We start from the raw sequence: 25,244 nt of genomic DNA on the forward strand, positions 1-25,244 counted from the left end.
AGCCACCCCCAGGCTCCCCCATCCCGGCCCAGGCCATGGGCCAGCTCCCGGGAGGAGGGAGGCCCGAGGGAGCCAGCATCCACAGTCCATTCCCCAGCCCTCTCCGGCGCTGCCTCTAGCGAGGGAGGAGACTAGCCAGCTGCTGTGCTGGAAGGGGACGTTCCCACTGCGTTTCTTCCCCTCCCTCGTCATAGACACGTCCCCACTGACCCACGCCCACCTTGACCCATTCTTCCACATCACCGTCCTCAATGACCTCCAGCTCCTCGCCTTGGCGGATGGACAGCTCGTCAGACTGGCAGGCCTGCACAAGGGACAAAAGCCATGGGACAAGTCGGAAGCAGTGCTCCCTGCAGCCAGCCCCGGCTGCCAAGCCCCTAGAGGAATGCAATGCCCCAGCCTGGGGTGGGGGAGGGAGCAGAGAACCCGCTGCCAGCAGGGACTGCCCCAGCCTGGGGCACAGGGCCCTTCACTCAGCACCCAGAGCACCCTGAAAGAGCATTGCATGGTTCAGAGGGCTCCTGGGTGCTAGGCTTGTGTCCCTGGGGTGGGGGCCTTACCTGGTACCCGAAGAACACCCTGCAAGTGGATGGGTAGATGCGGGCAGTGCCAGGGCAGGGACCGGCATCCTCAAAGAGCTCCTCATTGTCGTCATAATCGTCAAACTCTGCCAGATCGAACTCTTCTGCCTGGGGACAAACCCAGCATGAGAGAGCACCCCGCACCCAGTCGCCCTGCCACTCTCTGGGCACACGGGGCCACCACAGGACCAAGGCGACACTCCTGGCCCAGGCCACCCCAGCAGCAGATGCCCCCGCTCCTCCCAGCCACTGGCACAGAGGGCTCTGCCCCGCGGGAGGGGTGCTCTGGGCTCTCAGCAGCGGATGGGAAGCCAAAAGCGGAGGGGCAGCTCTCACCGTGGGGGTCGACTCCTTGTCCGACTTGCGGGCCTCGCTCAGCCGTCGCTCCTGCTCCAGCTCCTCCAGGACTTGCCCCATGGCCCCCGCCAGCCAGGTGTCCACGTCTAGGCCGGCCTGGCGCAGCAATACCAGTCGGGCATCAGCCTTTACTCTGCTGACCTTAGGGACACAGGGAGAGCAAGCGCCTAGTCAGCCCAGGCCTCAGCACCTGCCACGGGCCTGGGCAACCAGCCAGCCAGCAGGGCTGGGCCAGGGGCCATCAGCTGGTACCAGAACCATGGGGCGTAGGGTTGCCAACTTTCTAATCACAACAAACCGACCGGACTTTTAGTGGCCTATTAAAATCTCCTGGATTGCTTTCAATAGCCACCAGGAGATTGAGGCCGATTCCAGTAGACTCCCGGCCAATCCAGGAGGGTTGGCAACCCTAATGGGGTGGGGGTGAGGGGGAGGGCTTGAGTCTTGTTCAAGTTGGAATCATGTTTTTATTCAATTCCACTTGTGTCTCCAAGGAATAGCCCTGTCCCTGCTCCTCCCCCTGCTCCTCCAGCCCCCCCCCCTCTCCAAACCCCCTTGGATGTATTTTCCAAGAGTTCTGCTCTACGAATAATTTGGGGGGCAGGTCTCTGGCCTGTGCTATACAGGAGGCCAGCCTGGATAATTCCAATGGTCCCACCTGGCCTTGGAATCTATGAGTGCGTGTGAAATACACCCGGATCCTGTTCGACCCAGACTAGATGAAGTATAACAGAATAATAGGGGACTAGGCGTACCAGATTTGCCCTTACACGACCATCGTCGTTCACTGTGGCCAGAGTGGGCTGCACAGAGGGCTAAGAGTCTGCAGAGCATGCAGGTGCTGGCAGTCATTCAGATGCATGCCACATACACAGCAGGAGCTAGCGATGCCGGGCCAGGCTGTTGCTAGTGACACGAGTAGGGCCCTACCAAATTCATAATCCATTTTGGTCAATTTCACGGTCATAGGATTTTAAAAAGAGTAAATTTCATTATTTCAGCTATTTAAATCTGAAATTTCAGAGTGCTGTAATTGTAGGGGTCCTGACCCCAAAAGGAGTTGTGGGGGAGCAGTGGCACTGGAACATTTTAAAAAGTGGGGGTGCTGAAAGCCAGCCCCCCTTACCCCAGTCCACCCCGCCCACCTGAGGCCGGGAGCAAAGCCCCGGGTGCAGGACTGGCCGTCGGAGCCCAAAGTTGCAGCACCCCCTGCACCCCTAGTTCCTGCACCTATGTGGGGGAGTTGCAAGGTTATTGTGGTACTGCTTCCCTTAATTCTGCGCTACTGCTGGCAGTGGTGCTGCCTTCAGAGGTGGGCAGCTGGAGAGTGGCGGCTGCTGGCAGGGAGCCCAGCTTTGAAGGCAGAGCCGCCGCCAGCAGCAGCGCCTGGTATGGTATTGCAACCCTTACTTCTGTGCTGCTGCCTGCAGTGCTGGGTCCTCAGTCAGCAGCCGCCACTGTCTGGCCACCCAGCTCTGAAGACAACACAGAAGTAAGGGTGGCAATACCGAGACCCCCGTAAAATAACCTTGGGACCCTCTGCAACTCTCTTTTGGGTCAGGACCCCCAATTTGAAAAACGCTGGTCTCCCCCATGAAATCTGTATAGTATAGGGTAAAAGCACACACAAGACCAGATTTCACGGTCCATGATGCGTTTTTCATGGGTGTGAATTTGGTAAGGCCCTACACATGAGAGTAAGAAAAAGCCAATTCAGATACTGTGCAATGCTGCATGTGGAGCAGAGACCAGAGGACAGAGCCCAAGGCTGCTCTGTTGGCTTGAGAAGAGCTCACGGCCGGGTAATCCCAGAGCAGCGCGTCTGCTAAGGGGCAGAGGGAAAGCCAGGGCCACCCTGCTGATTCTGAGGCCTGGTCCACACTAACCCCCCACTTCGGACTAAGGTACGCAAATTCAGTTACGTTAATAACGTAGCTGAATTCGAAGTACCTTAGTCCGAACTTACCGCGGGTCCAGACGCGGCAGGCAGGCTCCCCAGTCGATGCCGCGTACTCCTCTCGCTGAGCTGGAGTACCGGCGTCGACGGCAAGCACTTCCGGGATCGATCCCAGAAGATCGATCGCTTACATCCAGACCAGGAAGTAAGTATAGACGTACCCTGAGCAACACACGTGGCAAGCAGCACATTCTGTCCACGGTGCTTTTGTGCTGCAGCATTATCAACAGCGTTGTCTGTGCATTGTGGGGCCCTGATGCATCTGCCACAGGAGCATGGCGTGTCAGGAACTTGTGTTACCCAGCCTGCCTGCCCCCCCCCTTGTTGCTGGCATTCACTTCCTGCCAGTCCTTCCCACTCCATCTGCAGGGAGGGCTCTGCTGGCACAAATCCTGGCAGAACAGCAGCAGCAGGGCCGGGCGCACCGGCCAGCAACAGAAGCAGCAGCACAGGAGCGGAGGGTGGGTAACTGGTGGACACAGTACAGGTGGCGCATACAGGGTGCACACGGAACAAAACCAGTAGCCAGAGGGGGACACAGCCCTACCAACCTGTCCCCCGCCTGTCAGACCCACCTCTGCTTTCCGGATGTTCTCGCTCACTTCTTCCATCCTCCTCTCCATGCCGGGCATCTCCGCTTCAGGGGCCTGCTGCCTCCTGGCTTCCATCCTCTGCAGAACCTGCACAAGCCCAGGCCAGACTGAGCCCCACTGCTGCCGGGGGCTGCAGCTCCACTACGACTTCACTGGCCCCAGCCCCCCGCCCCAGACAGAGATCAGAACCACTGGGTTGGGGCCTGCCCTCACCTCCCCCCAAGGAGGCCAGAGACCCCCTGGCCATGCCCCAGGAGAGTAGAGAGGTTGTTTGGGGGCAGGGAGAAGTAGATCCGTCCCCCCCTGGAGGCACAGGACAAGCCTGGCAGTGAGGATGCTCCTTCTGCTCTGGGATGAACCCGGGGCTGGGGCTGAGCTGGGCAGCCCTGGGCACTCACCTGCTTGCCATGAGTCTTTATTTTGTAGTCTCTGGCTGCCCGGGTGGCCCAGCGCCGCGCCTCCTTCTCCAGCCCGCTCTCCCCAGCGCTGCCACTCCTCGCCTCCAGGAGGCACACCTAGGACAGAGTATCACAAGTCACAGTGCACCCTGCTGCCAGCCCTCAGACAGGGCTCTGGTGCACCTCTCCGGCTGCCTGGCGCCACCCTGGGGGAGCTCCGCACAGGGAGTCCCTTGTCCCCTGTGCTGCGCAAGCCCGGCCTCTCGCCTTACGTGGTCGGCGCCCGACGGCTGGAACTGCTGCTCAGGAGTTGGGGTGAAGGCAGTGTTATCCTGCAGGAACAGGAGGAGGCTCTGCTCCCTGCACACCTGTAGGAGCAACAGGGGGAGGGTGAGCAGGGCGGCACACTGGGCCCTGGGAGGGGATTGGGGTAGGGGCAGCCAGGGCCAAGCCACTGCTTGGTCACTAGGAACCCATGACCCATGGCAGTCCACATCCAAGCCAGGTGCAGGGGCACAGGCATGCCTGGGGGATGGCACCATGCCAGGAGGTGGGGGTGTGGGCACAGCCAGCACTACACAAGGTGTGGATATGGGATGGGATTGGCCCCTCCTTGAAAAGCAGGGCAGATCCCGTTACCTGTGTGGAGGCCTCCAGGATCCCCCGAAACCGCTCCTGTGTGGCGTGACAGGCCTCTAGTTCTGACTGGCTGACTAGAGTCAGGTGGTCCCGGAGCCGTTCGTACAGGTCACCATCCAGGGTCTGGAAAAGCACAATCAGGCCAGTTACTCGGGGGAGGACAGGGTTGGCAGGACTCCCCAGGAATGCCCTTGTCCACCCCCGGGAGAGAAGAGTCCTCCTCTGAGCTCTGCTGAACTCATCACACAGACCAGAGGAAAACTGGGATGGCTCCTCAAAGGACAAGAGAGCCCCCTACTGCCAGTGGAGAAGGCAGCCAGTGAGTGGCAACAGGATCAGCTGGAGTGAAGTCTGCTCAGGGAAGGGGCAAGCAGGCCAGCTGGAGCTGGGGAGAAACGCGTCAGAGGTGCACGGGGCTTCAGGTGGGTTCAGGCTGATCCATGGTTTGCAGCTCCTGAGCCGGCCCCAACGGACATTCTGGAAAGAACTGAAGGGACAGCTGCTTGGCTATCTGGACAGGGCTGCACTCAGGGAACGCAGGGCTTCCCCCTAAGCTACTGTCCCAACACAGCATGAGCCTGTGTGGATTTCCCAGCCCTTGGCCTTCCCCAGCAGGGGGCACTGTGGGAAACAGGGCAGGCGTTCTGGCTGTAGGGGGAGTTCCTGGCTACTCCACCCCCAGCCTGACTCACCAGGGCGTGCTGTGGGAAGCAGGGCTGGCTGAGGGGAGCTCACAATCCCAGCCTCTGCCAGTGAGGCTGCTGTAGTGCTGGGGAATCTCTTTCAGCCCACCTGCAGTCTCGAGCCAAATGACGAACACGTTCCTCCCTGTCCATTGGACACAGAGCTGGGGCTGCCCATTGGCAGAGACCTTGGACTCCTCCCCTCCCAGAATCACAACTGTTTTGCCATGCCTGACATGCAAAAGAGGAGAGGGCGCTGCATCCCCAGCCTGGGAGCAGGTGGGTAAGTGCAACAAACCCTCTGCGCCAAGAACCACCCCCTGATGCTCAAAGGCAGAGCCTAGGGCGCAGCTGCATGGCAGAAAAACCACACACTGCCCCAGACACTGGGGGGCGCAGGCAGATATGTCCTTGCTTCAGGTCTCGGGGGAACCCCAACAGGAGGGAGGGGCCTTCGCCCAGCTCCAGCCTCAGCTGCACAGCAGATGCTTTCCAAAGCAAACCTGGAATCCCAGGGCCTTAAGCCCACCACCACGCAAGGCCTCTACTCCCAGCTCTGCCACCCTCCTGGGGCGGGGCTAAGAGGCTCCTGCCTCCTTAGTGGCCTACACAGGGAACCTCCACTGGCCCCAGGATGCTGTTGCCCTAGGCAATCTGGCAGAGAGAGGGTCCGGGGCACCCAGCGAGGCAGCAACACAGCTGGGAACAGCCCCAGGATTCATGGTTGTTAGTCTCCCCTCTAGTCACTGGGGTCCACCTCCCGCCCCTAGACTGGCTCCTTAGGGCAGGCAGGAGCATGACTGCCTCAGCTGGAAGAAGTGCTGGCTGCAGGGCGAGGCTCTTCTACCTTCATGACGGCAGGCAGCTCGACATGGTAGTAGTGCCCCAGGTGGGCATTGGCAGCTCCCAGGGTCAGCAGGTATTCGTTCCGCGCCACCACCAGCTGCTGCGAGTTCTCGGACAGCTGCACAGAAAACTGCGGGTGGGGGACAGAGCACGGCCTGGGTAATGGGGCAGGGCATGGCCGGCTGCCCAATGCCCTCTGCGGGGCTTCCCCGATCAGCCCTGGCATCCCCTTCTCCCCATGATCAGCCCCTCCCTCAATGGGCTCTGCCCTCTCCTCATATGGTGTCCCGGGGTCTCCCAGCAGGCCCTGTACTCAAAGCACCGCCCCTCCTACAGGAAGCGCCAGGCTTTCCCCACCATGCCCGCCAGGCCCCCTCGGCCACAGGCTCTGCAACAACTCTGACCTTGGTGCTGAGCTTCTGCAAACTGGCCTTCGTGTGGAATATGCCATGGTCGCTCTTCCGGAGCCTACAGAAGGGACATGGCCATCAGTGCTCAGGTAGCTTCCCCTTTCCACAGGCCCCTCCAAGACAGGCACACTGGCCCCACACCGAGGGAGCCATCCCTGCAGTGGGAGCTCTCTCTAGGCCCCACAGAGCACCCTGCTCTCATGGGGTGCAGCCAAAGGCAGAAGTGGGTGGTCAGGAGATCCCCTCCCCAGGACACGGTGGGATCATGCACCCTGGGACCCTCTGACCCATGCCCCAGGCACCATGGTGCCCTCTACCAGATGCCCTTACAGGGCCCCCCCACCCCTACCACAGGGCAAGTGCCGCTCACTCACCGGGCCTCCACATCAGCCGCTTTCTCCTTGGCCACCTCGCTGACCCGCTGCAGATGCATGTAGCGCTTCTTGGCTTTGCCCACTTCCTTCACCGTCTCCAGGAGCTCTGCCTGCACCCTCTGCAGCTGCTCCGTGCTCTGGGGCAGAGAGGGGGTGTGAGCCCCACAGCCAGCCCTCCCGGCACCTGCCCCCTGCTCTGGGAAGCCCCTTTGAAGAGCAGGAGGTTGGGGCCTGTACCACCGTCTCTCCTCCCCCAACCCAGACTGTACCTTCTTGAGCAGGTGCTCCTTGGACAGTCGGGTGGTTTTAGCCACCTCCAGACTCAGGCTGCGGTAATTCTCCGAGGCTGCCACCCGGGCCTGCCCAGCGCACACCGTGCTGTCAATTGCCCCCTTCCAGACGGCAAAGGCACTCCTGCAGGGAACGGACACCGAAGGAAGCCTAGCTGCACCCATGGAGCAGAGCAGCCCCTCTCCCACACACTGGCCCTGTACATGCACCCTGTCTTCCGCCCCCCCGTCTCCGCAGGGGCTGCCCCAGCTGCCCCATTGCACCTGGATGGCCAACCTGCTCCAAGGACCCCATGGCTCCCAGAACCTGAATGGAGAGCCCTGGGTGCTGTGCACAGCCTGGCACAGCTGGCTCTTCCCTGGGTTTCTGCCGATGTGCAGTCCCAGATCTATCTCAGGGCCATTATCCAGCCCTACCTCTAGAAGTGGCAAAGCCATTTCCCGAGCTTCTGTCCACCCGCCTGAGTTGCCTGAGCCCCAGCCGCATCCTGCATCAGCCCCGCTAACGACTGGCCATGCTTGCAGGCCTTGGCAGAATCGCTGCTGTCTGGCTGGGTTGGGAAGCCCTGTCCCTCAGGATCTCACACTGCTGCCCAGAAAGTCTGACCCAAAAAACCCGTCATTACAGCATGAAGCACCCCCACGTGCTTCTCCACAGCCCCTGCAGAACATGACATGGCCTAATGCTGCATGGCCTATGACAGCTCCCTCCCCAGCTGCCTTTCCCCTCATGTCCACTCCAGCTCCTGGCTCTCCCCTCCCACTGGCCTCCACTCAGTAGCTTTGGATTTCTCTCTGGCCCTGGACTTTTCTTCTCTCCCCACATGCGCTCCATCAGCAAGGCAGGACATCTCCATCTCTGAAGCACGACCCCTGCCCTCCCATGTGCTAAGACCCTCTCCAAGCCTTCCTCTCCTGTACCTCTTCCTCCTCATCTCCACCCAAGCCCCAGCTCTTCAGACCCGGGCTGCCCTCCTCGCACACCGGAAGAGGTGCAATCCTCAAACTTGGGCTCCCAGCAGGCACCACAATGCAGAGGACAAGAGCCCCCAATTTAAAGCCCTTGGGGGCAGAGGAAGATTACCATTTTGAGGGGCCCTGGGCCAGAGCAAGTGGGGGCCACTCCCCACCCCTTTCACCTGCAGTTCCCCCCCCCCCGCCGCCTCTCCTCAGCACTCCTGCCGGGGAAATGAGGTTGGGGCACGGGGGCTTGCCGGGGTGCTCCTAATGGGGAGGCCCCTACACCCCAACCCCATTCCCAAACAGGAGCACTGGGTGGGTGGGCGGAGCAGGGCACGGAGGCACCCATCTTTTCAGGGCCCGCCAACTGGCATCAGCTCAACTGGCCCTGTAGCTAATCCACCACTGCTTGGTGGGTTGCTCTAATGAGCCAACAGGTCTTCTCTCCGTTTTCTTTATACTTCAGCCACCATGCGTCTAGGGGTGGCCCCTACATCTCTCCTCTCTGCAACTCCTATTGCCTGTATTGAGCTTTCTGCATCTCTCTACCTCATTGACTCTTGCCCCTCATATCTCCCAGGTGAAAACCTCTCTGCTCTCCACTGCCCCTCTCGTATACCAGAAAATAAATAGCTCTGGACAGTGTTTAGTGGGAGCACCTTCCCCCTAGAATACCAGAGCTCTCAAGAACGCCACACGTATGCACACGCACTCCCCATATACACACACATGTGTGCCACTGCAGTGCATGGTTAAACTCTGCCGCGTTTCACCCCAGAAGTAGCTAAATTTTCGTGGTGGATAAGGGACTCTCACACAGGTATCACTCGTTCTGTAAATGTATCAGAGGGGTAGCCGTGTTAGTCTGAATCTGTAAAAAGCAACAGAGGGTCCTGTGGCACCTTTAAGACTAACAGAAGTATAGGGAGCATAAGCTTTCGTGGGTAAGAACCTCACTTCTTCTGTTGTACTTAAAGTACTGCACAGGATCTTTTCAGGGGGAATAAGACAAAACGCCACATTTATTAGGAATACATGTATTCATTAACACTGTATTATATGCATATAATATATTACACTTACACTCACACACACACACAAACACACTCCGTCTTGTTGTTACCAATTAGTTGCTCCCCTTAACTTCACTGGCCAGGTGAGTTAGATGGGAGAGGGGGTGGAGCCGGGCTTCTGCCGATCCGGATCGATGCTCCCATGTTGACAAGACGAGACCCGGGGTCCTCTGCAAGACACCTCACTTTTATAGCAGCTTTCCTCTTATGCAAATCTATACCAGATTCAAACTCTGTGTCTGTGTCCATTGGTCCTTTGTGCTGCTTTCTTTTGAGTGTTGTCCCAATACTGCAAAGAGGGTGTTTCCAAAAGAAGGTGCTTGCTTCTAACCCCCGAGGCCATCGGTATGTCTGCTTGTCTTTAATGAGCCCACTTGACACGTTTTATTGTCCTTGGGTCTGGCTCCCAGCCCCTCTCCAACAGTTGAGGCTGTCTGGAGGTGCTGCCTTCCATGCCTTGTTCATCCACACCTCATTCATTCAACAGGGCAATTGATTAAGAGTGGGGGGGAGAGCTCTTGTTCTACTGCTAGCAAAAATAATTTTTTCTTCTATCTTATTCTATCCTTAGGGGCTATAATATTATACCAAGGGCAATGCAAAGTTTCTAAATGAGGCTTTGATACAAAGTTCCATGAAAACAGAGGTCACACGTGGGTAGACCCACCACAAGGTTATATGAAGAGGCACAATGTAAAGTCATATGAAAATTATCACAGATTTATCTACACTTCAGATGCAAGAAGTGCACTTCCTCTCTTAGTCTTAAAGGTGCCACAGGACCCTCTGTTGCTTTCTGTAAATGTAGTCACCTCTGGGGTGAAACATGGCAAAGTTTAACAATGCACTACAATGCCACACAGCCTGTTTGGGGAATGGGAAGCGAAGAAGAATTCCATTGTGATGCTGGCAGCTTATGCCAGGGTCCTAGGCCTTGCTGAACACTTACAAATGCATAGCTAGAAACCAGTCTTGCTTCCCTGGATGTTGGCATCATCAAAATAGATGTTAGATGTGAAGTTGATAAGAATATGTTTAGTGTTTTATAAAATGCTTGTAGGATGCTGCATGTATTGTCCTCACTCAGCTATGCCCCAGGTTATAAAGTGATAGCAAGCATCTGCATTGTAAACCTGTGACTGCGTAACTCACCACACAGGGAAAAAGCCTTGTGTAATGCAAACGATGGGCTCTAACAAAATGTTAAACGCAAAGGAGCCACTGTATGAGGTCAAGGCTCAAAGACTAAGTGCTTTTCTTCCCCCCATCCCATGAAGAAGGGACCTGCATGGGAACTGTTGCGATCAGCTTGATTTCTGAGGAAAGAAGATATAAAAATGCTTCACGAAGAAAAAATTACCATCTCTTTGCTGCTTGAAGTAAACAGTCCCAGGGCCAGAGAGACTGAAGTGAGAGATCCTCCAGGGTTATTCCTGGGTTTGCCCAGAAAGACATTTTGAATGGACAGATTACTACATCTCTGTCATTTTTAGGAATTATACATGGTAACTCACTTGTGTGCACATTTGCTTGCTTCAACCTGCAAATAACCGATTTCTTTATCTAAAGGTTTATTAACTAGGAAAGTTTATTACAGGATTGGCTACTGGCGTTGTCTTTGGTGTAAGACCTACAGTACCAGTTGATCTGGGGGTAAGTGACTGATCTCTTGGGACTAGAAGCAATCTGAATATTTTGTGATTTTTGGTGTAAGTGACCATTTATCACTAAGTCCACCATGTCTGGGTAGTAACATAGACTAGAGAGTCTGAGGGGACTGTCTGTGACTTCATGGTGAGACTGGTACAGTGATCCAGGAGTTCACAGTTGTTATGGAGTTGGTGACTATTATAATTATAATTATAGAACAAACCACCAGCTTGGGGTGTCTGCCCTGTTTCTGACAGTCTGCCTTCAGTTGGCACTCAGTGTTGGCCTCCAGACAGCATGACACCCCTCTCCAGTTCAAACGGGCAGAAAGACAATTGCCCACTTTCAGTACCAAGAAATTCCAACAGCCAAGGCACAAAGGCTATGTCTGCACCAAGCATTCACAGCTCTCTCCCCAAGGTTCGCCTAGCACTGCTCTAGCTCTGCCTGGGCTAGCAATGGCAGAAGGACCCATGATGGCTATACAAGGGTGAAATGCCTGCAGCCAACTCTACACAACAGCTCCCACCAGGGTAGGGGAACCTGGAACAGCAGGGAAAATGCTGAGGTTCTACTCTAGCAGCATTAGCTAGCAGGTGCCTCCCGCCCCAAGGCCTAGCTACACTGTCCTCCTTCCCCAACATCCCCGTAGATCTACACCCCGATATAGACACCACCCCGTCCACAAGACCTAGCCACACCCCCTCTGGGAGCTACACCATGACAGACACCCCTGCACCCCAGGCATCTCCATGTCCCTCTGCCCTGACACCCCTGGGGATGTACACTCCAAAACAGACACCCCAAGAATCTAGCCTCTCCCCCATGCGCTGTTCCACTGGGATCTAGCCCCCTGCACCCACCCACATGCACTCTCTCTCCTCCTCGCTGATCAGCTGCCATAGCTAGGCCAGTCTCCGCAGCAGGGCTGGGAGTCTATGCTTCGGTGCAGCTGGGATGCAGCACCACCGCTGCTCGAGTGCTGCTCCATCCCCCTGAGAGCCCCCTGGCACAATTCCCTGCTGGCCAAAAATCTGGGACGTTTAAAATGGGGACAAGAGTGAGGCTGCCAAGTCCATGTACAGAACCAGCCAGACTGTCAGTGTTGAGCTCAGGAACCTCCTGCTGGTTCAGCACTTGCACATGCAGGGAGGCACCTGACAAAGACTTCAGGAACCTCACTGCAGGCCCCATTGTTTACATTCTTGGCTTGAATTAGCTCTGATCTCCCCACAGCCAGCTCTCCTGCCCCATTCTTCATAGTGCCCTCTGCTGGCAAAGGTGGAGAGCTGTTGTGATAATTGGGCGTACAAATGTAACCTGCTTGTGAACCTAATTGTGGAAAGTGGCTAAAGATTTATGAAATGTTCTGATAACAATGAAGGTTGATGGGAAAAGGTGCAAAAGGGAGACAGGGAAAATGAATTAATCCAAATGAAAAGGCCTCCTGCTATCACTCAAGGATTGTGCTAGGATCAGGCCTGGTGAACAAGAGACGTGTGGGACTGGAAATCAATGGACCAAAATTGGTGTGTTGGCAATAGGGTTGCCAACTTTCTAATCACACAAACTTGAACACTCTTGTCCCACCCCCTGACCCGTCCCTTCCCTTCCGAGGCCCTCCCCCTGCCCCACCCCTTCTCACTCCATCTCTCACTCTCCCCCACCCTCACTCACTTTTACCAGACTGGGACAGGGGATTAGGGTGCGGGAGGAGGTGAGGGCTCCAGCTGGGGGTGTGGGCTCCAGGGTGGGGCCAGAAATGAGGGGTTCAGGGTGTGGGAGAGGGCTCCAGGCTAGGGCAGTGGGTTGGGATGCAGGAGGGGGTGAGGGCTCTGGCTGGGGGTGTGGGCTCTGGGTGCAGGAGGGGGCTCTGGGCTAGGGGTTCAGGGTGCAGGCTCTGGGAGGGAGTTTGGGTTCAGAAGGGGGCTAAGGGCTGGGGCAGGGTGTTGGGGGGGGGGTGCAGGCTCTGGGAGGGAGTTTAGATGCGGGAGTGGTTCCGACCTGCGGTAGGGGGTTGGGGTGTGCTTACCTCGGGCAGCTTCTGGAAGTGGCCAGCATGTCTGGCTCCTAGGCTCAGGGGTGGCCAGGAAGCTCTGCATGCTGCCCTTACTTGCAGGCACCGCCCCTGCAGCTCCCATTGGCCACGGTTCCTGGCCAATGGGAACTGCAGAGCTGACACTCAGGGTGGGGACAGTGCACAGAGACCCCTTGCTTCCCCTGTGCCTAGGAGCTGGACATGCCAGTTGCTTCTGGGAGCTGCGCAGAGCCAGGGCAGGCAGGGAGCCTGCCTTAGCCCTGCTGCACTGCTGACTGGACTTTGGCCTATTAAAATCTCCTGGATCACCTTTAATAGTCATCGGGAGATTGAGTACGATTCCGGGAGATTCCCGGCCAATCCGGTAAGGTTGGCAACCCTAACTGGCAATTAGACCTAATTGGTGATCAATATACTGAGCGGATGGACTAGTCCGCCATCACTGCTTCTTGTGTTCTCAGAAAGAAACTTCTGGGGTTGGGGGGAGTAGGGGGAAAGCTGGCTGAGAAAAGGGAAAAGAGTGAGCTTTGCCATCATGGTTGCTACCCCAACCTTCTTAGTCCTAACCCTGAGAGCTGTCATATGGAGATATACCTATCTCCTAGAACTGGAAGGGACCCCAAGGGGTCATTGAGTCCAGCCCCCTGCCTTCACTAGCAGGACCAAGTACTGACTTTGCCCCAGATCCCTAAGTGGCCCCCTCAAGGATTGAGCTCACAACCCTGGGTTTAGCAGGCCAATGCTAAAACCACTGAGTTATCCCTTCCCCCCAGAACAGACCAGAGAGAGGACCCACATGGCATCACTGCCTCCACTGGCTCTGGCTGAATCCCAACCACCACCTAGGATGGGCGACTGCTTCTCCCCCATCCATGTGTCCTTTTTCTTCCCTACCTTATTTCTACTCTTTCCCCCTTCCCCTTTTTCCTTCTTTCTAATAGGAGTCTGGCTTAAACGGACAAGACTGTATATTTTGCAACATTTCTGTGAGCCTGGCATCAAAGAGGCAGCTCAAAGCAATGTCCTAAACAGCCTGATACTGATATTTGTTTGCCAGGTCTCAGGGCAGCAGTTTTGTTCCAGCAGCAAGGCTGCGAGTGAAAGTCAACACCAGAGCCAGAAGCTGTATTTTCTGCCCTCGCTGTTCTCGTCTCTCCCCTTCGGTGTGTGTTTGGCTTGTTCTGTTTTCTAGAAAACAGGATCAGGCTTTAACAACAGCTCCGCTAACGTCTCTTTTCCCCCGAAAGGCCAGTTATTACCGTCTCTGATACCATCTAAGAGACTCCAGCAAGGGGCTTTTCCTTCTAAAGACTCTCCAGCTAAGGGGAAGGGACCCAGGGATGTGGTTACACTGACAGCCTGACTTAATACTTCACATTTCAAACGCTTGAACTGTTTTTCCTCTTTTGCTGGATCTTCAATAACAGGCTCTTTAAAGGGGTGTTGCCACTGTAAGATGCAGACTGGGGTCTCTGGGTAGCAAACCCAGACCCTTGTTTAACCCTGTTTAGTGCTGGACAGTGAGTGGGTCATGTTAACAACTCTGACTCTTCGGGCTCATATATTCCACCTAAGTTAACAGAACAGAGCTCCCCTGACAGCCAGCTCTGCTGTCCTGCTCCCTACAGCGCCCCCTTCTGGGGAAGGCTGGGACTGGAGTGACTCTGAGCTCCCTAGAGCTGGTGCTCCTATGCTGTTCTTTATAGAGCCTCCTGCTGGCAAGTCCAGGACTAACATAGCAGAGAGCTGCCCCTGGCTGGAGCTCCCGCACAGCCCCAGATGCTGACTGCAGGGCAGGCCAGGCCAGCACAAAGAGCGTGTGGCTAGCAGGCTCAGGCCTCAGCAAGCTGTCCCACCTGGAGTCGTTGGTCTCGCTTCGGCCCCGCTGCCAGTCTCTCTTCAGGAACTGACTCGCCAGCCTCTGCAGCGCCTGCAAACAAACCCTAGATCAGTCACTGCTGCGTCTTCTCTCCCAGCCCCACCTGGGGCTCCCAGCCAATGAGGGGAGGGGGCTTCTCCCCGACAGGGCTCGCACCAGGGCACCAAGCTCCTCTGCCTGCTATTTTGTTCCCAGCAATGCCCCACTCAGAGAATAAAACCATGGCTGTTTCTATGCACACTGCACAGGTCCCAGCAACGCCCCCAGGGCACACTTCCCACACTAGGACAGTCAGAAGAGCTGGGGAATGAGCACGGCACTGACCAGGGCTGTGCAGTCATTCAGCCAGGTACAGAGTCAAGTTCATTGTCTCTAACCATGATCCCTCCCCCCCCGCCCTCCACCGCCTCCCTCTGGGAGAGGCCAGCAATGGAGCAGTGAGGAGCCGGCACTAATGCACCTCTCCTTCCAAAGTTTGGCCACTGCTCTCTGCCAGGGACTTTGCCCCTTTGGGTCTTTTGCTGCCTGCGACAACAATGAGATGGGAGTGAGAAATGGAAGGGCAGTGCAAGCGAGGGGACAGAATGAGTGGGGCAGGAGGCCAGCAACAGAACGAGGCAGCTGGAGAGTGAGAGAACAATTACAGGGGAACCCTGGTCTGCGAGGGAGGCAGAAATCGAGGCAGCTGAGCGGAGCTGGGGCGATGGAGTCACAAACCAAGAACAGGCCTACGCTCAGAAGGCTTCACCAGGGTGGTTATACCACTGTCCTACACTGGCAACGTGCTCCTCATGCGGATGCAGCTCAGCCTGGCAAACTGCATTTGGATTAGCCCAGCTTAATCCAGCCCCGTCAGCGAAATAAGCCATTCTGGCAAAGATGCAGTCTGCTGGTATGACGAGGATTTGTGTTATCATCACAGTGCAGGTCTGGCCGGCATCACTCGGGCTATACAAATCCCGCTGACCAACACGGCTAGGCCGGTGAAGTCTGTCATAGAGACGGCGGTGAAGTCTGTCATAGAGACGGGCCAACGACACAATCAGCTGCGTCCTTGAGGCAGGATTGGGTGGGGGCAGGGAGGGGCACCAGCCACCGAGACGAGGAAGCCAACGGAGGGCAAGAGGCCAGCAATGACCCTGCTTCCAGCACAAAGAAGTATGTGAGCAGCTGGCACAGGCTCCTGAGGGGGATCAGGGTCTGGCACAGCCCCCTCCAGCCCAGGGTCTGTGGCCCGACTGCACAGCCGCCTTACACATTGTGAGCACCTCTCAGAGAAAGCAGGTAGCTCTGCTGCAGGGGCACATCTCCCTCCTGAGCATCACGCAGAAACACAGGCCTGCTCGAGGCAGAGAGCTTGGCAAACTCTGCTGAGGCTGTGGCATCATTACACAATTGGTTGGCGAGACAATGCCCACCCCCGCCTGATGCAGCAGGCGCAGCCCATCCCCTCTGTGGCACCCACTAAGGGCTGTCCACGCAGGGGCGTTGCACTGGTTTAAACCCAGGACATGAAATTCTTGTGTGGATGCTCTTATTCTGGTTTAAACCAGCCTTTTGTCTGTTTCGGTTCACTTGAGTGGGGACAGGTTCAGGCTACATGGAAATGAGCCGCTTGGGAAGAGAAATTGTCCATGGCGGGGTCTGCACCACTTTAACGACACCACTTTCACAATCAGTTCAAATGAATCCAGGGGATCCTTCCTGTGTGGTCACAGCCCAAAGAACACGGACGTCACGCAAGTGATACTTGTAGCTACCAGGAGGCCTGCATGTCACCTCCAGGAGAGGCCCCGTTCTCCCAGTGAGCTCGAGAGCACAGAGCCCTGGGGAGGAGGTGGGAGTGGAAGAACCCAGCTCTGGCTGACGCTGGTCACACAGTCTCTTTGGCTAAGGGGACTGACTCGGTGAGCCCCAGATCTTAGACGTTAGAACATGCTGGATCAGCTGGCAGAGTCAGCAGCTCTCAGGGAGCCTCCTAGCAACAGGGACGCTATAGAGCTGCTGCCAGGGGACCGCAGCAAGATGTCAGCCTGGACAATAAGCCTCTGAATAACGTGTTCTGGAAATGGAACGGTCCTGCTGCTCCTGGGCCTGCTCACCCACCACGGGGGGAAACAAGCACCAGGATTAAAGCTAATAACAAACAGTGGCAGTTTTCGGGAGTGAGAGCAGGTAGAGATAAAGGAGCAAGGTCAGAGCCCTCTGGGCAAGCTGGAGAGCCAGCAGCGTGCCAGAGTTTAAGGCTATGAAACAGCTCGACCAGTCAGCCAATTCACTTGCACCTTCCAAAATATTCTCCTTCAACCCCAGACTAAACCCAAGACGTGTCAGAGCTTGAGGAGGGTCTAGGGGGTTTCAGGAGTGACAGCGAGTTCCCTTCTCTGCCCCATCTCTCAAACTCGGCTGAGAGTCGTGATCAGCTTGTAGCATGGGAAAAGGTGCCCAGTCAGGCCGCCCCAGGGGCCAGTTCAGAAGATTGTGTAGCAGCCTGGCAAATGGGGGCTTGCTGACAACACAGAATGATCTATTCTATGGTAATCCAGGCTGAGAGATTCAACCTAGGAAATGGGACATGGCAGCGGATGGAATCAACACAGACGGGTGGAACGCAACACACAGTGGGGCCACATCAAGTACTCACACACTGCAGGGCGGGGAGTTAGCAGTAATCTCTCGAGCTAGGCCTAGAATCAACGTGGGCAGTGATGACGTCTGCTCAGCGCCCAGCAGCAGCCAGGAGAGAGAAGAAGAAGTTAGGTCGGAGCAGGGGCAGGCTGGAAATAATACAGGAAGGATGTCGTGTGCACAGAAGACACCTCTGCGCTTGCTCGCCTACCCACCTCACCAGAGGAGCGGGCCAGACAAGGAGACAGGTGGACGGAGCAGCCGCGAGAGGAAGCAACACAGATCAGGGCCCTTTCACTTTGGAGAGGAGAAAAGAAAGAGGCACAGACAGGCCCCAGCCCACAGTCACAGGGGCACGCAGCCCCCGCTCTAGGGTGCCCCCACCACCCCATCCCCTGTCACAGGGGAATGCAGCCGTCCTTTTAGGGGTATCCCCCACACCTCCCCATCACAGGGGCATGGAGCCCCCCTCTCAGGGGTGTCCCCAGCACCGTATGCCCTGTCACAGGGGTACGCAGCCCCCCTCTTGGGGTTGTGCCCAGCACCTCCTGCCCTGTCACAGGGGCACACAGCCCCCTCTCGGGTGTCCCCAGCATCTCCTTCCCTGTCACAGGGGCACACAGCCCCCTTCTCGGGAGTGTCCCCAGCACCCTATGCCTTGTCACAGGGGCACACAGCCCCCCTCTCAGGGGTGTCCCTTAGTCTCAATTCCCTGGAAGGAGCCCGCATGTGCGTCTCTCTCAGGGTGTTCCCAGGTGCCCTACTCAGCTTTGCTCGCTGCGCTCACCCACTTGGGGATACTGTCTCGGCTCCTGGCCAGCAGTGCCAGCAGCACACAGAGGGCCTCCCACTCTCTGCGTAGCCACCACTCCCTCCAGTTGCCCTTCTCCACTTCCTCTTGAGTGAAGGCAATTTGAACAGGGCCTGGCAGCAATCCTACCCTCCCTCATGCGGGCATGCCCCATATCCTCATGGTGTCACCATTAGGAGTCCCAGCTTCCTTGTTAGTTAGCTCCTCCTCAGAGCAGCCACGTGTCTAACCTCATAGGCATCTCACAGCCCCACCACAGAGCCAACAGGGCCAGAGCCTGCACCAGCCCCGGTAGCAGGGCTGCCACTTGCTGGTGGGTCACACTTCTTGTCTTTCTTCCACTCACGGCACAGTCCTCAGCCACCCACGTAGTCACCTCTGCGCTCTTTCAGGACAGCTTACCCTCAAGCCCCTCTGGGAAGTCTGGCCCACCAAGGGCACTGAGCACTCGGGAACCCTGACCTTTAACACCACAGACTGACCCAGTACTCCTCCCCTCATTCCTTCATGCCTGTCGGCTGCTTCCTGCACTCCTCCTGTCTCCATGAATCCTTCTCTTGCCGAGTCTATCGCACTCTCTCTATTACCCCCAGCTCTTTGGGGCACTCATTCTCTTTCCACCCTTTCAAACCCTCTCCTGGTGCCTTCAAGTCTCTTCCCTTCCTCCCCTTGCAGACTCAGCATTTAGTTCTCCCTTGGGGGCTGCAGTTCCAGTGGGCTGGTGTTATTTATTGCCCTTTGTAGCAGAAGCTCTGTACCAAGAAAACACAACGTAATACTGGATAATGAACACTCCTGAGAAGGCCAGTTAGAGGCTTTCATTGCCCAAGGACCAGGTGGCACATGAAGTAAAAAGGCTAATGTTCTGAATGAATCAAGGGAAAGGCTTCTCTACAAACCTACGGAACTCACTGCAGCAGGACATTTGAGGCAAACCACTTAAGAAGAACCTGCCACTTAAAAGAGCAGCACACACCATGGCCCTAGCAAGGAGAACAGGGAAAGCGGGCCCCATTACCAAGTCCTTGAAAGTTTCTAGCCATTCCATATCCACTCTCTGCAAGATGGAGATTGGACTGGAACTTTACAAAAGGATTCTCCAGCGTCAGGGCACAAGGTGAAGCTCAGCCAGGCTCAGCCAGCAGAGGAATTTGCTTCCAAGGGGGTAACAATGTGGACACAACACATAGCGTGATGGGCATTTCACATTTTACATCAGACCAGTGACCTGCTTAGAAATTACAGTGCCTCTGATTCTATTGCAGGTGAGAGGGAGCAGGGCTGTCCTTAGCCATAGGCAGAACAGGCAGCCGCTTAGGGCACCATGCTACCTGGGGGCACCGATCTGCCCGGAGCCTGGACAGAGGAGAAGCAGTGGAGCATGTAAGAGCAGGGATGCTGGGTCCTAGAGAGAGCCGAATGCAGCACAGTCTGAGGGAGGGGATTGGTTGCTGGGGTCTCTGGGAAGGGTACGGGTATGGGTGGGGGAAGGAAATCACCTGTGAGTGTGACTTTCCCCCAGTGTGAGGTGAGGCAGGCTCGCGGCTCTGGCACCAGTATCCTTTGTTGTCCCCCATAACATCCATTTAGGGTGACCAGATGTCCCGATTTTATAGGGACAGTCCTGATATTTGGGGCTTTGTCTTATATAGGTGCCTATTACCCCCCATCCCCGTCCCGATTTTTCACATTTGCTGTCCGGTCACCCTATGTCCATTCTTCTCCCGCCCCCCAAGGAGCACCCCTCTCTCTCTTTCCCCCCTCCCCTCCAGCAGGGCTGGGTTGGGTGAGGTGCTGGGGGGCGGGGGAAGGAATGAAAGTGAAAGTAACTCACTTCCTCAGCAGCCAGCCAGGATTGGAATGGTCACACATGGCTGGGCTGGGGATAGGGTGACCAGATAGCATGTGCGAAAAATCAGGACAGGGGTTGGGATAGGGTGAGCAGATATCCCACTTTTATAGGGACAGTCCCAATTTTGGGGTCTTTTTCTTATATAGGCTCCTATTACCCCCCCACCCCGTCCTGATTTTTCACACTTGCTGTTTGGTCACCCTAGGTAGGAGTAATTGGTGCCTATATAAGACAAAGCCCCACATATCAGGACTGGCCCTATAAAATCAGGACATCTGGTCACCCTAGCTGGGGAGCGCGTCTCTCCCCTGGGCTGGCAGCAATCCATCTCATCCCGGGGGGAGCTGCACAAGGCAGGATGAGCTGCTGTGGCTCCATGGGTGCCCCATCCCTGAGATCAGATGCTGGGCTAACTTCACCATGGTCCATTGGGCTGGCAATGGTGCCCATTGGCATGTGATTGAACCTGCGGGTTTTCTGCTGCTGTTGCTACTATGCAGCCCAAGAGGTGGATTTTGGGGTCCTGCAGTTTTCCACCTATCTCCTCCTCTACTGCAGCTGTTGGACCAGCAGGCTGGGGGGTGAGCCAAGCATGAAAGCAGTATTGTGTTGCCACTTAGATTGTCATTTAACAACTTTGTTTGCCAAAAATGCTTGCTAACAATCCTGAATTCAATTTCAATATTTTTTTTGAAAAAAATCAATCTCTTAGCCAAAACCAGAAAATTAAGTTGTTGACAATTATTTGTGACAAGTTTGGTTTGGGGCAGGGAGTGGTCCAGTTTTCATCAGAGAAACAAAAAATGTTGACTGACTTTCCTATAGCCCTGTTACTGCTAAATAGAGCCCTCCAACAACTGTAATATGCTCATCTCCTTCCTAGTGTATAGAGCAGGGGTCGACAACCTACGGCACACGTGCCAAAGGTGGCACACGAGCTGATTTTTGATGGCACGCCGCAGCGGGCTGAGTGGCTCAGCCCACCGCCACTCTGGGGTTCCGGCTGCTGCCCCATTGCCAGCCGGGGTCCCAGCCGCCAGCCCCACTCAGCGCCCGCTGCTCGCCTGGGGACACCCAAGGAACGCCAGGCTGTCAGCGGGCTGAGCAAGCCAGCGGCTGAGACCCCGGCTGAGCCACTCAACCCACTGCCGGCCTGGGGTTCCATTCACTCAGCCGGACTGAGCGGGGCCAATGGCGGGCTGAGCGGGGCCGGTAGGGGGCTGAGCGGGGCCAGCGGCTGGGACCCCGACTGGCAAGGGGCCAGCAGCCGGCACCCCAGACTGGCAACGGACTGAGCCACTCAACCCCCTGCCGGCCCTGCTCAGTCCGCTATCGGCCCGCTCAGCCCGCTGCCGGCTGAGTGAATGGAATCCCAGACTGGCAGTGGGCTGAGCGGGGCTGGTGGCTGGAACCCCAGACTGGCAGTGGGCTGAGCGGGGCTGGTGGCTGGAACCCCAGACAAGGATCCCAGGCAAGGATCACACTAAATTGATAAGATCTGCATTTTAATTTTATTTTAAATGAAGCTTCTTAAATATTTTAAAAACCTTATTTACTTTAAATACAGCAATAGTTTATTTATATAATATAGACATAGAGAGAGACCTTCTACAAACGTTAAAATGTATTACTGGCATGGGAAACCTTAAATTACAGTGAACTTGGCACACCACTTCTGAAAGGTTGCCGACCCCTGGTATAGAGTGACCATATGTTGTACTAAGATTCTCTTGCTTTTTTTCCCAGTGAGTCAGTATAGCTTTTGCCAGCCCAGAGGTTGGGCAGCCAATGTCTTATGTTTTCACGTTTTGTCCAACTTTCATAAAGTAAATACATGGTTAAAATGAGTTTAAAAGGCCAGGGACACTTCCTTGTGAAGAATCTGTGCAGCAGATCATGCTAAAGCTGTGAAAATGTCAGTTTCTGATGGAACTTTAGAGGCAGTGATTTATCATGTATTTCTGGCAGTGCCCAAAATGTTCTGCTATTGCTAATGTCTTTCCAAACAAAAATAAGGCACAATAGGACTTCTGAAACATTTCTGTGCTACCTTAATCTAGATGAGATGATTCTGTGCTGACTTCATTTTGGTCACTTTGTGCTTTACCTAGGAGTAAAACTAGCGTTATGTTTTCCCACTGCTTGGAAATCCAGCTTATTAAACTTCATAATGCCATTGATCTATTTACAGTATAAGGTTGATATAGAGTTGTAACTAACATTAAGACTGATGCCCACTATATATTTAAAACTAAAAAGTGGCTTTGTAAAAATGACATGGGTTTCCAACTCTACTGTGTCTCAGTCAGGGCAGAGCGCCTTGTGAGGTGTCTTCACACTAGCTCAAGGTCACAGTGCAAGAACCTAGAGAGCCTCCTGGTGATAGTTTTGATTTAAATGGACTTGAACTGAACAAAGAATTGAGTACACTGTCACCAATGTTGCCACATGCAAAATCGGTGACGGACATTGTACAGTTTATTCATACCACCAAACTTGTTGACATGTATCCTAATGTGTACATTGCCACTCGTATTCTACCGACAATTCCTGTAACAGTAGCATCAGGAGAACGGAGTTTCTCAAAACTAAAGCTCATTAAAAACTATCTCCGCTCTACAATGAGTCAGGAACACTTGACTGGTCTTGCTATTCTTGCAATCGAACAAGACATCACTTTGTCTTTGTCATACAATGACGTTATTACTGATTTTGCAGCCAAAAAAGCCAGAAAGATTGCTTTTAATTAAAACCAAATCCTTGTTTCAATACCTCTTCATATAAATTTCCAATAAAATGTTGACAAATTAAAAAAATTATATTATTTGCATAATTCTGTCAAATCAGAATTTTTTCCTATAGCGCTACTTCTTTAGTGCTAGTCCATCAGCATTACAGTGTGCTTAATTAAGTTAAACTGGGTTTAATAACGTGCATGTGGCAAGTTTTCCAATACTGTAAAACTTATGTTTGTGTTGCTAAGAGCAAGTCAGGCATAGGGGCACCAGTTTAATAATCCCGCCTAGGGCACCATAAATCCTAAGGACGGCCCTGGGAGGGAGCTATCAGGGTGGGGGAAATCGGGAGGAGGAAATCCAGAGTAACGGAGATGGGGAGCCAGCGCGGGGGAGCTGTGAGAGTGCAGGAGGCATAAGGGTTTTGCTGAACGAACACAGACTCCTCCTTGGGCCCACTTCTACAAACACTCAGTTCCAGTCACGACCTGGCTGGCTCCAATGTGGCCGTGTGGGCAAATTACTGCAGGATCAGGCCCTCTCTAGATATTTCGATTGCACCCACCACCATGGTCTCTCTCTAGCGTCGGAAGAAAACAGCCCAGCAGAAGGGACCGGATGCCCCTGCCTAGGGGTGGGTGCAGAGTCATTTATCCTAGATGCGTTCTATGTGTGACCTATGCCCGAGGAGAAGCCATGTGGGAGCAGAAGGAGAGGAGGGGCAGCAACACCCACTGCTGGTGGGACTCACCAGAGCCGTGAGGGTTAAACATGCATCCCCATCCCCCTCTGGCAGTCTCCCACCCAGCACTGCAGGCAGCAGGACGGAGAGAGCAGAAGTGTGCCGTGTCAGCCTGGCAGAGATGCTCCCCCCGACCAGGTGCTGAGCAGCCCTGCTCCATGTGGCTGTTATGCCCAGGGCTCTACACATCACCCAGATGGTCTCCCCAATGACAGCTCCGTGCTGGTGCCAGCTGATACCAGAGGAGGCATCGCTGGTGGGCAAGGTAGCGATGGAACCCGGAGGCTGCATGGCCCCAGCTCAGGTACCGCCGGCAAAGGAGGGCTGACTCACAGCCTGTCCAGCGGAGGAATGGCGAGAGCTCCCCGCTCAGCTACACCATGTCCAATGCCAATAGACCCTTTTGGACTCTAGTGGAAGGGTCCAAGCTTGCAGAGTTCCAGGGGGACGGAGGGACCCAGCACCTTGCTGGACGGGGCCAAGCCTGGCTTTCCCCAAACTTCAGCCCAAGGAATAGAGATGTATGACATGTGACCTGAACTCTGACCTCCAGCTAACAGACCTGACTCGTCCCTGGGCTTCGGGCCTCCCTCGCATGCATTCTGATGGCTCCACAGCACCCATGTGCCCAAATAACCAAAGCTTGGGGAACAAGACAATGACAGCTGCACATCTTGTCCTTCACCAGACCCCCCAAGCAGCTCCGGGGTTCATTCCACAGCTCGGAAGAACACTGGCTTCGAATGGGTGGAACAGGTCAGCCCTATTCCTCCCGCTTGGCATGACGTTACTGTGAGCTCTGAGCTATGACGAACAGACCATGACTAAGGCTGGTTGCCAAACTGTTTTGACTTCTTGCCCTAATTGCCTTTGAGTCACCCCTGCCATGGCCTGTGCTTAGCCCCTTGGGATTCAGATTACATACACTGGTACCGGAATGCGCTCAGTGATGTCTCTGAACAGAGGCAGAGACGTGGCCCCTCCTTACCTGCCCATACTCCCGCTCGATGGCAGATCTCTGCTTGCTGTAGGACCTGCAGGGAGAGCACGTGGTGGTAAGTGGCAGCATGCACATGGCCCAGGACATGCCCAGAGCCCCTCATCCTTCATCTGTCAGCACGGCTTCGTTGCAGCTCCCCATGCACCCTGCATGGCCCCCGGGACACCACACCCATGTGTCCTGGGGACTGACTGCATCGGAGCTGGTAAAAGGGCATGGAGCCTTTCACCTCCACAGCGCCCATCCCAACACACTCCAGGTGATAACCCAATGGAAGCTGTTCCCACGTGAGGGCCGCTCAATGGCCCACAGGTGGAACAAGTGACTGAGTCCCAGATCAATCCCTGGTCAGTACAGGTCCTCACCATGTAAAGCACCATCACAACCAGCACCAGCCAGCACAGGCACCAAACGAATGGGCCCACCTCGGGATGGCACAGGGGGAGGGGGAACTAAGGGGCCCCGCAGATGACACACCGCATCGGGGAGGGGTGAAGGGGACGGGACGAATGGGCCCCACAGATGACACACCGTGTCGGGGCAGAGGAAGCGTATTGCCACTGCCTACACCTTATAGGGCCGAGGGTTTTGTCTCCAGCCTTGGCAGTCAGTGACCTCTTAGTAGCTGCTAAATACATTTTAAATTATCATCGCTTTAACATATCCCCACTACTGCTGTCCCCCGTCCTGCATTCCCATTGGTCTCTTCCGGCACCGTCACCAGGAGCTGCTGGTGAACAGCACAGGC

At 55.4% G+C, this 25,244-nt stretch overlaps 1 protein-coding gene across 3 annotated transcripts in view; it reads right to left on the minus strand.

Annotated features, from left to right (window-relative positions):
* FCHSD1 (FCH and double SH3 domains 1) overlaps positions 1 to 25,244 on the minus strand; it is a 30,202-nt gene that overhangs the window by 4,141 nt on the left and 817 nt on the right. Inside the window, exons 3-15 of one of the 3 annotated variants that reach the window (XM_034778660.1) lie at positions 24,485 to 24,530; positions 14,706 to 14,779; positions 7,108 to 7,252; positions 6,839 to 6,975; positions 6,459 to 6,522; positions 6,056 to 6,184; positions 4,526 to 4,648; positions 4,159 to 4,254; positions 3,887 to 4,003; positions 3,471 to 3,575; positions 918 to 1,079; positions 561 to 689; positions 221 to 304 (exon numbers count right to left, since the gene is read on the minus strand). In XM_034778660.1, the coding sequence (XP_034634551.1) occupies positions 221 to 304; positions 561 to 689; positions 918 to 1,079; positions 3,471 to 3,575; positions 3,887 to 4,003; positions 4,159 to 4,254; positions 4,526 to 4,648; positions 6,056 to 6,184; positions 6,459 to 6,522; positions 6,839 to 6,975; positions 7,108 to 7,252; positions 14,706 to 14,779; positions 24,485 to 24,530 (1,411 nt within the window). Of the gene's footprint in view, positions 1 to 220; positions 305 to 560; positions 690 to 917; positions 1,080 to 3,470; positions 3,576 to 3,886; positions 4,004 to 4,158; positions 4,255 to 4,525; positions 4,649 to 6,055; positions 6,185 to 6,458; positions 6,523 to 6,838; positions 6,976 to 7,107; positions 9,015 to 14,705; positions 14,780 to 24,484; positions 24,531 to 25,244 lie in introns of those variants that run through there. The other 2 variants (XM_034778658.1, XM_034778659.1) reach the window with 2 other exon arrangements.

Source organism: Trachemys scripta, chromosome 8, assembly GCF_013100865.1.
Source record: "Trachemys scripta elegans isolate TJP31775 chromosome 8, CAS_Tse_1.0, whole genome shotgun sequence".
NCBI lineage: Eukaryota > Metazoa > Chordata > Testudines > Emydidae > Trachemys > Trachemys scripta.